Consider the following 14563-nt stretch of genomic DNA (forward strand, 5'->3'; position numbering starts at 1 on the left):
GAGGCAAAATGATGCAACTAGACAATCAGGCATTAGCTCTGTGAGAGGCAGTCTTTGGTGAGTGATGAGTCAGTGATGGAGATGCAAAGCATGTGAGGTTTGGCCTGTTTGTTGAAAGTTGTGAACTTCCTTTATTGTGCAGTTCTTTTGAAATGCAAAAAAGCAAGGAATGGCTTTAGTGTTTTGTGTGGGGCATATAGTTGGGAAGAAAGATGCTGGAGCCCCTTTTGAGTGAAAGCAGCTAATTAAAGTATGTGCATACTCCTGACAGTGAAGTTTTGCTGGTACAAATATTGCAGTGTTACAGATGGATGCTAATGGCAGGGTTTTTTGTGTCTGCCTCCTGCACAGAGGACGATGTCTGCAAAAATGCCAGCAGTGTCAATGTGGGAAAGGGTTAACTGCTGTTCCTTCTGGGGCTGTTTTGACAACAGGAGAATCTTTGAAGTGTAATTGTGGGTTTCACAGCTGCGAATAATCCCTGGGGGGGAGGGGGCTTCCTGTTTGTGGGTGGGTGTCAATCCAGCCCTCCTCTACTTGTTCTCTGTGTTTACTATTCAACAATATTTACTTAATAATAAGCAATGTGCTGGTCAAAGTGCACTGACATGCCAAAGCAATATATATGTGCCTTTTCCTATGTGCATTCCTCTGATTAAATGCTTGGGATTTTTTTCTTCTTCCATTCTGCCCCCCTCCCTCTGACAGGAGCTGACACACATGGCTGAGCAGGGGGCTTCCAAAATGGAGTCTGCCCCGCTCTCCTCCTGCAACAGCTCTCTGGACCTGGAACAGTGCTGCAGCCCTGGCCTTGAGCAGCAAGAGAAGCAGCTGCAGGTGCTGCAGTTGGTTGGCATGATGTGCGAGAGGATCTCGGATGCGCTGTTCACAGATATCTCACAGGTTCGTTGAGGCCGTGGTCTCCCGAGCTGCAATAGGACAAGAAGTCTGCGATTGGGACGGGAGTTTGCCACATCACCCATTGGTTTTGACTTTAGGGCCAGCAAAGGTTTTTTAGAGGCCCCAGACTGAGTGATTCTTGGGAGCAGCCTGGGTGGTCACAGCGGAAGCAGACTCCCCTCCTCCTTCCTTAGGTGCCGCACCAGTTTCACTAGGCTAGGTGGCCAGCAGAAAGGGGTGGGGGAAGGGCTTTGTTAATTTCAAGCCTCAGAAAGCTGAGGAGGTTGCTCAAAATGCCTGGCTGTCAGATTTGGTGGTGGCAGGTGGGGTGGGGGAGAACAAAACTGTCAAGTGAGAGAATCTGCTTTGGGTGCAAAGTTTTCTTCTGAGACCTAGAAAGAACAAAAGTATCCAATAGTCTCCCACAAAAACAGACTTCTTGAGTGCACAAAACCTAATCTTCCTCCCTCCCTTTGTCTTTTACTTGGATAATTAGGCAGTTTGTTGAAAAGACAAGCATATCAAGGAAACCCAAAGGAGTTTTTTCCTCCCAGGAGGCGGCTGGTTAATGGATTTAGTTACTAAACTCCCCACCGCCACCTCCCTCTTTGCCCTCCAGATACACCTGGTACCAGACACACCTGGCAGGGAGAATTTGCTTGGCCCCGGGTTTAAAATTGCCTGTTCTGAGATCAGAAAAAGAGATGGGTGCAATGCCCAAAGGGAACCAATACTAACAGTAATTTGCCATGCTGCCGCCCTAAGAAAGAAAGGGGAGATCTCTTGGCTCCCTGAGGGTTTTGTTTTATTTAGGGTAGAGAAATTCAAGGGGACCTTGACTTCCCTGCCAGAGAGCTGCCTAGGTTCATGTTCAGAGGTGCATACAATGATGGACAACCATGGCCCTCGCACCCTGCTTGAAGGCTTCTCAGAAGCATCTGGGTAGCTGCTGGGAAGGGACATAGTTCAATGGAAGAAGAACCTGGTTTTGATCCCCAATGTTTCCAGATAGGGATGAGAATCCTGGAGAACCCCTGGCAGTCAGTGTAGACAGTCCTGGGCTAAATGGACCATTGGTCTGACTTGGCATAAAGCAGCTTCCTAGATTATTGATCCAGCAGCACCAACCAGCATGGCCAATGGTCACAGATGATGGGGGAGGGGGGTTGTAGTCCAACAACATTTGGAGGGTCACAAGTTCCCCATCCCTGACAATAAGCCCTTGTGAGTTGCATTCTGCTACATGGCTGCTTGCATGTCTAGAGAGTCCTACATTGCTGCACTTTAAACCCACTCTCTGGGGTTCCAAGTCGTTACTACACATGGTTTCAAAACCCACAGATGGGCAATACCTTTATTAAGATAGACCCAAACTACTGGTACTGTTTCCATAGTCAAGGGGCAAATCCAGGCTGATATCAGCAGAAGGAGAATTTCTGGTCCTTGGCAAGGATCGGAGCTGTTGACATTGCAGTTCCTTGCAGAAACCCAGTGGCCTGTGAAGTGGCCTGAGGTTGTCAGTGATGGAGTCTAGCTGAAATGCCCCAGAATCCTCTGAGTAATAACTTCAGGATAAGAGTCCTTAATTTTGATTGTATAAACAAGCTTCTGGTTACACACTGGAGAGTTTGTTGAGATAGATGTACAGTGTGTCTTTGAGGTCTTGGCAATCTTTCAGCCCAATGACATGATAATCTCCCTTTGCTTCTCTCTCTCTAGGTTGTGGAATTCGTGGCAACAACTCTGCAGCGGGCCTGTGCAAGTCTCACTTGCAGCTCGGGGGGTAGTACTGTGGAAGCCCAGACACTGAGTATGGCTATGGGACTGGTGGCTGCCATACTAGGAGGGGCAGTGCAGGTGAGACCGTGGGACACAGTCAGGGGGGATCAGGGCTGGTTTGCTCTTGTGCCCCTGCTCTCATCCCTGTGACAGAGAGAGACCATGGTATGTGTAGCCACAGCGAGGAGTCAGACACGCTTAGGGCACATGATGTGGCCATCCTGCAGCTTTCTTCATTAAGAGAGGCAGCAGTGCTGGCTAGAGCCTAATGTGGGAATAGATTACAGCTCACATAGCAGATTCCCACCCAGTACCCAGCCTTTCAAGGCAGTTTGAGAAACAACTGGCTCCACCTGAGAACAGTGAGCCTGATGCAGTACTTCTCCTGTGTCAGGTGCTTTGTACCTTTGGGGCAAGCACTCTCTTTCCATGAGGAAGGGGCAGAATGCAGGAAGTTCTGCTCCTGGATGTGACCTTGGCAGGGTGGGAGGAGAAGAGCACTTCTGGTTAGGGTGAGATGGCTAGAGCTGTCACTGAGCAACGCCATCAAATTCTCCTGCGAGCATCTGAACTGCCAACAAGTCAGCTGTCTTGAGGGAAGGGAGAACCATGTTCCAGGAGCTGCCCTGTCCTCTTGGCCTGGGCATTGTCACAAACTTTATTCCTGCGTGTGATCACAGAGGAGAGAGAGTGTTTCAGGGAAGGATTTGCTCTTTATCAAGGGTAAGGTACCTAAGAACTGCCAGTGCCATCAGCTGTCACTTCAAGGATTGTACAGTGGTGCCCCACAAGACGAATGCCTCGCAAGACGGAAAACCCGCTAGACGAAAGGGTTTTCCGTTTTTGAGCTGCTTCGCAAGACGATTTTCCCTATGGGCTTGCTTTGCAAGACGAAAACGTCTTGCAAGTGTTCCGATTTTTTTTCACTCCCCCCCCTTTTTCTAAGCCACTAAGCCGCTAATAGCCTTTTAGCCGCTAATCCACTAATCCTTTAATAGCCGCTAAGCCTTTAATAGCCGCTAAACCGCTAATAGCGCTAATCCGCTAATCCGTCAATGGGCTTGCTTCGCAAGACGAAAAAACCGCTAGACGAAGAGACTCGCGGAACGGATTAATTTCGTCTTGCGAGGCACCACTGTAATAACTTGTGCTTGAGCTTATTTTTCCCTCCTCCCTCCTCTTCATTTTTCCTCATGTGCCATGTCTTTTTCGATTGTGAACCAGAAGGCAAGGACCATCTCAGAACTTATATTTTTAGGTTGCTCTGAGAACCATTTTGGCTAAAAGGCTGGGAATAAAGGCTGTAAGTGGCAGTTGGCTTCTGTCGGCCTACAAAGAGGCTGTAGGCAGGAGCCCCACCAAAAAAACAGGCTGCTTTGAGCTGACGTTATTCAACTCCATTTGGTTCTTTGATTGGCTAGGGGTAGATGGACGGTACTTTGGTTTCTGACCAGAGTTGAAAACAAGTTGAGCAAGGGGTAGAACCTCAATTTTGTTCATTTATTTTGAAGCATTTTTATCCCACGCTTTAGAAAAAAACACTCTTCCATAACAGCACACAAATGTCAGTGAATGTAAAAGGCACTACAGAAAAGGAAAAAGGATTGTGAGGGAGGAGGAGGGAAAACAAAACTCAGGCACTTAGTTACAGAGTTCTTACAACCAGCTGCAATGGAAAGAGCCTAAAGATGGCTTGTCTTCTTAGCTGAGCCAGTGGAGCCAGGCCCTGGGTCCCTCTGTCATAGCCTGATGGAATGGTTGTTGCTAGATGACAGTGGAAGTTTTAAAAGTCGCTGCCTGGTGGGTCTGGTCCTAGACATAAATTTATTCTTTCCTCTCCCATAGCCTGTGTTTTTACACTGGCCCTAGCAAAACTTGCACCACCTCTTGCTGAAGTCGGATGTGGTTTCCAGAAAACCCTTGAGTGATGAAGATGATCTTATTTACATAATTTTCCTCCACTCTGGTTAACACGCAAGGCAAATTGCAGAAATCTACATACTATTATAATAATGCCACATTAAAAAGCTGCTTAAAAATAAGTTGTTGGGGAGGGGCAGATGGTTCTTGGTGTGGTAGCAATGCTGAGTGCAGCAGTGGGTTGTCCAGATTTCAAGTGGACTGTTTCCAGCATATGTACTGTGAATTCTGCCCGTCCTGGCTCACTCTTCAGCTACTTTGCAATCCACCACCTGAGATGTACCCCAAGGCCCTTAGCACGAGTCCCTGAAAGTGGCTCCTTTCCCACCCCATCCGCTCTTTGCACCTGTAGGCTTGGGGCATGATCTTATCTCCCCTGCCAGATCCTTCATATACGCCCATAACGGTAACCACAGCAAAGGCTTCCTTCCTACAGTTCCTTCCCCTGACACAGCCTCCCTTCAGCCCTGGGGAAAGTTCTCAGGAGAAGCCCTGATTCTGTCTGTCTTTGTGGCCGGACTAACATGCTTGATGATCTCTCTGCAGCTGAAACCGGCCGACTTTGCTTCCCTGAAGGGGCTGGTGCCCCTGCTGGAGGATCTCTCCCACGTTCATCCAGAGCCTGTCATCCAGGAGCTTGCTGCCGACTTGCGTATCACCATCTGCACCCATGGAGCTTTTTCCACGGAGACAGTCAGCTCTGCTGCACAAAGTACCCTGGGCAAGAGTGATGCAGGAGTGGCACTCAAACCAAGAGCTCTCGTAAGACAAGGCCTCACCAAAAGGCCCCCTAGAGAGACCTCCAAGCCCGAGGCGGCTCTGCCACAGGACCACATGGAGAACAGCTCGGGCACAGACCCCATTTCCAACCCGCCAAAAGGGCCTCTGGCTGGGGAATCTGTTGCAGAGCCAGGCTGTGGATCTCAGGACCTGCAAGAACTTCTCTTATCAGTTTATGACCCAGACATTCCAGCACGAGCAGCTGCCTTGCGTAGTCTTTCCCGCTTGATAGAGCAGAGGGACTCAGAAGCCCTGAAGATTCAAGAGAAGCTGCTGAAGGTAGACACTCAGAGTACACTGTGTCAACCCTCTGAGAATACCCACGAGGCTGCAGTGTGTGCGCGCCTTCATTGCTTTCATACTCCATTTAGTGATGGCCTGTCTAACTAAGGGTGTTTCTGCATGGAAGAACTCACTTTGAAACCCTGGCATAGGCAAGGCTATTGCTGGTGGTTTAAGTAAACCTGACCTTTGCCAATCTGCTGCGTGCCAGATGTTTTGGACTACAGTTCCCATCAGCCCTAGCAAGCTCAGCTGTTCTGGCTGGGTCTGATGGGAGTTGTGGTCCAAATCTAGAGGGCACTGGGTTGGCAAAAGCTATTGTAACCACTTGTAGATACCTGCATGCCTTTTTTCGCAGGGGGAGGGTAATGTGGAAGTTAAATTTTTAAGTCACTAGCATTTGCCCTACAACAGATAGTAATCTTCAATGCCCTGAAAAGTAAGGGAGACCATTCTCCTTTTTGGTGGGGTGTGACCCTCTCTTTTCTTCCTTTGGTACATCATGTCAGGGGTACTTCTAGTTTGAGTTAACACAGGCTGGTATGGCTGGGCATCATCCACATGCTGGCTGAGACACCACTCTGGTTGAGGAAGCCAGTTCTAACCATGGGTATCTGACCCTTCCCTCTGTCAAAACAGTCAAATCCATGTTGGGTTCCAAAAACCTCCAGGATTCCTTCTTCCCTGCCTAGATGTCAACTGCCAGTTAAGCTGACATAGGCAGACCCTTGGTCCATCTCACAGTTTTAGGCTGGGAGTCTCTCCCAGCAATACTTGGAGATGCCACTGGGGATTCAACCTGGGGACACCTTCTGCAAAGCAGATGCTATACCACTGACTGTTTTCAGTTAGCAAAAGCTCTGGATTTTTTGGTTTGTGTGTGACATGAGGGATGTAGGAGATACTGTCTTCTGTTGGGAAGGCATCAGCACTGAGGCTGTGAAAACTATCCTACTTGAATGCAAGTTGGGTGATTCTTGGACTTTATTCTTCCAGGTTTTTTTGGAAAATTTGGAGCATGAGGATTCCTTTGTTTATCTTTCTGCTATCCAAGGTAAGCAGGCAGAATCTGGCTGTTTGTGTTCTGCTGAGAATGAAAATAGAAGCTTTTTGCTGTCTAGCCAGACTAATTATGTAGCGGCCAACACCAAGCTCCTTGTCTGTGGAAAGTTGTGCTGCTTGGACATGAATTAAAAAAAATGGCAGATCGCCTGGCTGGATCAAGCCAAAAGCCCCTCTAGTTTAGGGGCACTAAGATTTCCCACCCTCACTCCTAGGAATGGGAGGTGTTTGAGAGGTTGCTTCTGACCAGCTTCCACTTTTGATTTTTGTGTGTTGAGATGTGGAGTTTCACAACACTACTCAATTTACTGGAAGAAGAGGAGTGAGGGGCAGCCATTAATAAAATCAAGAAGCCCCACAACCTGATTTCCTTCAGTTTTAGCCCCGTCCACTGGCTTAAGTTTTTAAAAATCAGCTAAAGTTGCTGACATAAAAGAAAAGTGCGTATCCTCACACCCCAGACTCTCTAGTAATTCAAATGCTGCTTCACGGCTCAGTGGCTCTGCTGAGCAAATGCTGTTTTCCTTATCCCAGGTGAAGGAGGCATTTGTTCTCCAGAAGTGGCTGGGAGACAGTTAAGTGTTTCTCTGGAAAGGTACTAAGCATGAAGATGCTGGGCACGTGAGCACAGTAGAGCATCAGCTGACAGCAGGTACATAGTCTTATGCTGAGTCAGTCCATTGGGTCACCTAGCCAAGGATTGCCTCTACAGTGACTGGCAGCAGCCCTCCAGGGGTTCAGGCAGGGAGTTGTTCCTTTCCAGCCCCACCTGGGAATGTGGGGATTGAACCTGGAACCTTGCAGATGCAAAGCAAGTGCCCTACCACAGAGCCACAGCTCTTCCCTGAATTCTTCTTGGTCATCTGAAAACTGGAATTGGCCTGGTCTCATTGCCAGTTATACTGGTCTGTGCAATTTGCTTGGACATCGTCCTTCCAAGCAACTCTCACTTCCTCTCCTGTCCATTGGCAGCATCTCTGTTCTCCTCCTTTTGGGAGAAGCCACCACTAATTCCTTGAACAAAGCAATCTCTCACTGGCTTCCTTCTGAAGAATAGCAAGGTGATCTGGTATAAGCCAGGCAGATATGCTATGCAAATATTGAGCTGGCAGCCAGTGTCCCTGGCTGTCTTCTTAGGAAACGAGCACTGTGGCATCCTGTGTTCAACAGAATTGTGTTCCCTGTTACTTCATCCCTTTGTACAGTGTGTCCTGGAGGAGTCGTTCCAAGGTAGCCCCCATACTTGTGTGTTGGCAGTGGTAGCAGGGCGCTGGATGAATGCTATGTATGTCTCCGGGTCCATAATTAATCAGCTGCTGTGTACAGATAGTGCAGAAGGAAAGAGGAACATTCTAGGCTGAACTCAAGATTGCCGCACAGGGAGGTCTGAGATGCTGTGGTTTCTTGGAGCAAAAGGAGTCCACCTTTTTGCCTTGGTACAGTCAAACTTCAGTGGCTCTTCACCAGTTGCCCTGTTAAGGCAGATGGCAACAGAGAGAGAACTTTCTCAGAACATCACCCCAATTTGGCCATTCTGCTGGACTGAGCTAGGGGCAGTGCAGGGAAGGAGCACACTTGCACCATACCTCCAGTCCTGGTGTAGCCGTGTAATCCTGATGGCTGTGTTTTAACCTCCAGTGTTGAAGGCAGTCTGCCTCTGAATACCAGTTGCGGGGAATCACAAGCAGCGAGAGTTGTTGCAGTCAGACTTGCTCGCTTGCGGATTTCATCAAAAGCATCTAGTTGGCTGCTATGAGAACAGGATACCTGACTATATAGGCCTTTAACCTGATCCAAGAGCCAACTCCTCTTGCAGTCTAGCATAACAGCGGTATGGTATTCTTCTTCCCATGTATTTATGTGTTGTGGGTTTTTTATCTTGTTTTTGAAAACTGTCCTGGAAGCTTCACTGCAGAGTAGCATATATTTTGAGCTAAATGGAGGCTGAAAGAGGCCTCCCACCTCTTTTTCATAGAGACAGAGGCGAGGAAAGTGGGACAGTAATAGTATCCACCACCAGCTTTCTGGGCCGATGGATTTTTTTCACTGTTTCTTCTCGGGATTCCTTGGCACCCTCAAAGTGTAAGGAGGCATTTGGGTGCGAGCCAGCTCCCTTTCCTCATTGTGCAGTGCAATTCATAATAATTCAGATTTTTAGCCCAGTAACATCCTAAGGGCTCAGGATGAGTAACAAACACTTATTTAAAGTACTGTGGGGTTGGGCAGGAAGACCCATAAATAAGGTGATGGATGGATAAAAAAATCTCCCAGTTGCTTCAGGAGGAGGAAGTCTTCAACCCTTTCAAAGTTCATGCTGCACCTTTTCTGTGCAGTTTGTATAGGGCACCTGGGAAGTCCCAGCAGGAAGCCCCTGGCTCAGACTCCTGTCAGGTAGAAGAAGCTGGGAGAGAGGGAATAAAGAGGACCTGCGATTCTGGCTGCAACACCCAAAGAGCTGAAGGGGAAACCTCCTCGGCCTGCCTTTTCCTTCCTGTACTTGTGTTGGCTTGAGCGTGTGAAGGGCTCATGTGTGCCCTGCAGGCGAAAGACATCTTGCCACTCCCACTAGTGACATGGAAAGCATTGATCCTTGCACGTTTAGCAACTTTGTGATGGCTTTGATGAACCCTCCCACTTTGCCAGGGGGGCTGAGTCAGAAGCAAAGTGCTAAGCTCAGCTTTGAGAGTCATGTCGGCATTGCCCCAAAAGGGCTGGGATGATGTAGGGGAGAGGCTAAGATGTGGGGCAGCTTTCACATCTTACCTGCTGCCCTTTCCCCCAGAGAGCCATCTGGCTGCCAACACACATGCACCCCATTCCAGAACACACATCTCCCTACCATTTCCAGCTAGACAAGCAGCTGAAAATAAGCAGGACAGGAGAGACTTCAGTCTTGGCCAGGTAGCCTCTGCCACTGACTCACTGCTTGGCATCCCCAAAGATGCTCCAGGCCCCACAGTCTTCCCTCCCACACCCCCCCAACATAAAAGTATTGCTGTCTCATTGCAGATTTACTAGTCCATTGCTTTACAAGCCGGAAATGAGTAACATGATTGTTCTCAAAAGCAAAGGCGGGGGGAAGCACAGAACCAGGATATTGGCAGGTTTCAGCCAGTCTGAGCCACAGGAAGAAATTGTAATTGTACCTTGGATGTGGCCCTTGAACCTGCTGTTGACAATGTGTGGTTCGCATGTATTCAGTATTGGATATTTTGCGATGGACCCACAGTTAAAAAATAAACTTGGAAGCGGAATTTTGCTTTACGCTGCTTTGAACCCCTAGAGCTTTAAAGTGTCCAGAGCACTGTTTACTGCACCCAGAGTGGGGGACAGAGTCCTCTGTGATTCTCAAGACTCCCTGGCGGATGGTATCACAGAGAAAGCACACACCCCCTCCCCGCCACTGCACCTTACCTGCTGCAGAAGGAAGCAAACCTAAACAACTGAGAAAGGGGGCAGGATCATTGCACTTCCAGCATAACCTTTTTTGGCACAAGGGCCACATTCACCCTTGGCCACACTCTCTGAGTTCGCTGCCGACCCCCAGCATTTTAAAATCTCCCCGGGACAGCAGAGAAGTCCCGCCCCGCTCGGGATGGCGGCGCAGAGCTGTCTGCCGTGCCGGGACAGCAGGCAGATCTGCGCCGGCATCCCGAGTGGGGCGGTAAGTCCCGCCCCGCTCGGGATGGCGACGCAGAGCTGTCTGCCGTCCCAGGATCAGCGCAGCTCTGCGCGGCCATTGGGAGCCGGGGGCGAAGCCCGCCCCGCTCCAGATGGCCGCGCAAAGCTGCCTGCGCAGAGCTGTCTGCCGTCCCGGGACTGCAGGCACATCTGCGCCGCCATCCCAAGCGGGGCGCTAAGTCCCGCCCCGCTCTGGATGCCAGCGCAGAGCTGTCTGCCGTCCTGGGACTGCAGGCAGATCTGTGCCGCCATCCCGAGCGGGGCGCTAAGTCCCGCCCCGCTCTGGATGCCAGCGCAGAGCTGTCTGCAGTCCCGGGACTGCAGGCACATCTGCGCCGCCATCCCAAGCGGGGCACTAAGTCCCGCCCCGCTCTGGATGCCGGCGCAGAGCTGTCTGCCATCCCGGGACTGCAGGCAGATCTGTGCCGCCATCCCGAGCGGGGCGCTAAGTCCCGCCCTGCTCTGGATGCCAGCGCAGAGCTGTCTGCCGTCCCGGGACTGCAGGCAGATGTGTGCCGCCATCCCGAGCGGGGCGCTAAGTCCCGCCCCGCTCTGGATGCCGGCGCAGAGCTGTCTGCCGTCCCGGGACTGCAGGCACATCTGCGCTGCCATCCCAAGCGGGGCGCTAAGTCCCGCCCCGCTCTGGATGCCAGCGCAGAGCTGTCTGCCGTCCCGGGACTGCAGGCAGATCTGTGCCACCATCCCGAGCGGGGCGCTAAGTCCCGCCCCGCTCTGGATGCCAGCGCAGAGCTGTCTGCCGTCCCGGCACTGCAGGCAGATGTGTGCCGCCATCCCGAGCGGGGCGCTAAGTCCCGCCCCGCTCTGGATGCCGGCGCAGAGCTGTCTGCCGTCCCGGGACTGCCATCCCGAGCGGGGCTAAGTCCCGCCCCGCTCTGGATGGTGGTGCAGATCTGCCTGCCATCCCGGGATCAGCGAAGCGTTCGCTGCCGACCCCCAGCATTTTAAAATCTCCCCGTGTCCCGGGGAGATTTTAAAATGCTGGGGGTCGGCAGCGAAGCCCTTGTTCCCCCCCCAGCCCCCCCAGCCTTCAGAAGCCCTTGTCCCCCCCCCAGCCTTCAGAAGAGGTCGGGGGACAGACTGTCCCCGGACCTGGTCTGAAGGCGGTTTCCCTAGGAACGCATTAATTGATTTTCAATGCATTCCTATGGGAAACCGTGCTTCGCAAGACGAAAAACTTGCAAGAAGAAAAAACTTGCGGAACGAATTAATTTCGTCTTGCGAGGCACCACTGTAAAAGAAGTTATGATTAAATGGGCATGTGATATAGGATATGTAATTCGGCTGGAACAATGGGAGAAATTATGGAAAGATATTAAATTCACGGCATGTTATACAATAAGAGAAAATTTTATGAAAATGGTGTACCAATGGTACTTAACCCCGGTAAAATTGGCTAAAATTTACAAATTAAAATTGAATACCTGTTGGAGATATAAAAAAGAAATAGGAACAATGTTTCACATGTGGTGGAATGCCGACCTATTAAACAATTCTGGAATGAAATCTATGAAGAACTCAAAAAGATGTTTAAAATATCTTTCAGTAAAAAACCGGAGGCATTCCTTTTAGGTTTAATTACGAATGATATTCCCGAAAATCAAAGGAAAGTATTCCTTTATGCAACAACAGCTGCCATGATGCTTATAGCAAAAAACTGGAAAGGGAGAAAAACTCCATCAGTGAAAGATTGGCAAATTAAATTTTGTGAATACATAAATCTGGCAAGACTCACAGCATATATAAGGGGACAATCGGACCAGAAGGGGGCTTATTGCCCCCTCTGTTAATGTTGTGGTGACCAAGGAGGGGGCAATTTGCATCTGTTCCTGAGCACAGAGTATTGCCTGTTCCAGCACTGTGTCTGCTTCACTTCCTCACACTTTTGACCCCACTGCCAAAGTTGGTGGGGTTTTGGCTGGGGACTGAAAAAATTGCTTGAAGCTTGAGGGTGGGCAGATCAGGCCTCAGAGCTGGAAGTTGGCCACCTGTGCCCTACAGCCATAGGCAGCTCCAGCTGAGCCAGTTTAGGGGCTACCTCAGATGGCCTCATTGGAGCCTTTTTCCTCTCCATGGTTCTGTTCCTGGAGGAGGAGGAGGTTTCTCATCTTCTTCAAGCCAACTCTTTAAAGAGGAATTCTGCTCCCCTCTGCCCTAGAGCTCCCTGTTCCATTTTTTTCGTGTGGGTTTTCCCACACAGCTTTTTATTGTCAGTTTGGGCCTTGGGCTTGGGCAACTTGGCGGTTGGAGCCCTGTTCCCGGGGAGGCCTTGGGCAAGCTGTGGCGTGTGCCAGCCTCAGCTCTTAAGGTGGAAATAACCCCATGTGTGTTGTGAAGTGTTGCCTCCTATGCCAGCCTTTTCTGCAACAAGCTCCCATCTATGGCCTTTCCTTTTGCACTTTCAGAGAGAAGCTTTAAGGGCTAAACTTTGGCTTGGTCCAGGAGGCCTGGACTAAGGGGAAACATAATTTTTCCTTTCCAAATTAGTCCAGGTAAATGTTAGGAACAGTTATTATATCATATTCAATTCTTCAGGCTGTGAACTCTCATTTATTTATTTATTTATTTATTTATTTATTTATTGCATTTATAACCCACATTTTCACCAAGGAGCTCTATGTGGTGTACATGGTTCTCTTCAGTTAATCCACACAACCACCCTATGAGGTAGGTTAGGCTTAGAGGCAGGCCACCAAGCATGGGGATAGGAAGCCTTGGATCTCTGTCAAGCACAGCAACAGGTGCTTGAGTTCCCAAATGGAGCCTAGTCATCCCACTCTGCCACCAGCTGACAATGCCCTTAGCAGATGTAACAATCCCATAATACCTATTTTCCCAACAACCTGCTGCTTCTAATCCCCAGGGCATTTTCCTCCCTCCTCCTCCATTTTTTCTTCCTGTGCCCAGAGGCATGTCTGATCTGGAATTTGAGATCAAAGGGATGTGGAAGACAGCTGCATCCGCATAATCTCAAAGGGTTGAGGTCGTAACCTGGGCCTTCAAGGCCAAATCAAGTAGCTATTGAATTAAAGGTGTTGGGCATGGCCCAGTAGGACCTGGGCTGTTTTCACAGCTCTGATGGTTCTGTGGTGGAACTTGCAATTACGTGAAGTGTGCTTCCTCCCCACTGTTTACTCTGGCTTGACTGTAGAATGCTGCCATGACTTCTTGGAGCAAGGCTGTAGGACACACAAAACTTCTAGGAGCACACTCAGAAGGGAGACCTTGATTCTAGTTCTCTTCAGTGAGCGAGAGTTGGGCTTGATTCGCTGGAGCTGCCCTTTCCTCTTCCAGGGGCAGTGACTCACATGACATGAACCTTTGTAAGTAGCACCTTTCTGCCATTGTGATTTGTGGATGACATCTGATGAAGCCAGTCTTTGCTGGCTCATCTCTGAGGACATCTAGAGCTTTGCCACCTTGTTGCTGCACATGAATGCAGCTACACCTTTGGGAATGTGGTCTTTTTGGCACAGCCACCATCAGGACAGAGTTGAAGCTGGTTAAGTTGGCACCTTTTGTTGCTGCCTATGACAACCTGGTGCCCTACATATATTTTGGATTACAACTCTCATCAGCTTCAGCCAGGGAAGGCACCAGGTTAGCAAAGGCGTGTGGTGCTTTGCCAAGCCAGGGGTTTCTAGTTTCCTGTAGGTCTATTCTGCTTCAGAGGCAATTCTTTCCCACGTGTTGGGAATTCCTTTTTGAGGCGTGTTCTGGTTTGTTTTGCCTTGCAAGAGAGCTGTATTAAGCTGGCAAAGCTCCCACACTGCCAACAGGGCTGAAGAATTGAGGGTTTTTCAGTTGTTTCTGGACTATAGCTCCCATCCCTGCTAATCATGCTGGCTGGGACTGATGGGAGATCAACAACATCTAGGGAGTCCCTACTCCCAGGATAAGGCAATGTGGCAATAAGGCTATTATAAACACCCTTTGGACAAGGGCAAAAAATAAAATCTGAATAATTAGCCAGGTGGGCAATAAAAGATCACTTAAAACTATTCTACCTTTATTAGGCACATTGCTCAATCCTTCCAAGTGCTCTGTGTGAATCTGATTTTCAATCTCTCCTCCTTTCTTTTGAGGGCGTTCTTCCTCTGCTATCCCCTCTGGATTTAGAATTGGAGAGCTGGGAAAGGGC

At 49.6% G+C, this 14563-nt stretch overlaps 1 protein-coding gene across 3 annotated transcripts in view; it reads left to right on the plus strand.

Moving 5' to 3' along the window:
* Positions 1–14563, plus strand: part of TANGO6 (transport and golgi organization 6 homolog) — a 46963-nt gene that overhangs the window by 17275 nt on the left and 15125 nt on the right. For 2 of the 3 annotated variants that reach the window (XM_083513582.1, XM_083513583.1), the window contains 4 exons: positions 709–903; positions 2620–2757; positions 5146–5658; positions 6658–6715. In XM_083513582.1, the coding sequence (XP_083369708.1) occupies positions 709–903; positions 2620–2757; positions 5146–5658; positions 6658–6715 (904 nt within the window). Of the gene's footprint in view, positions 1–708; positions 904–2619; positions 2758–5145; positions 5661–6657; positions 6716–14563 lie in introns of all 3 variants that reach the window. The other variant, XM_083513584.1, reaches the window with a different exon arrangement.

The sequence above is a fragment of the Podarcis liolepis genome (genome assembly GCF_965112155.1).
Source record: "Podarcis liolepis genome assembly, chromosome: 7".
Classification (NCBI taxonomy): Eukaryota; Metazoa; Chordata; class Lepidosauria; order Squamata; family Lacertidae; genus Podarcis; species Podarcis liolepis.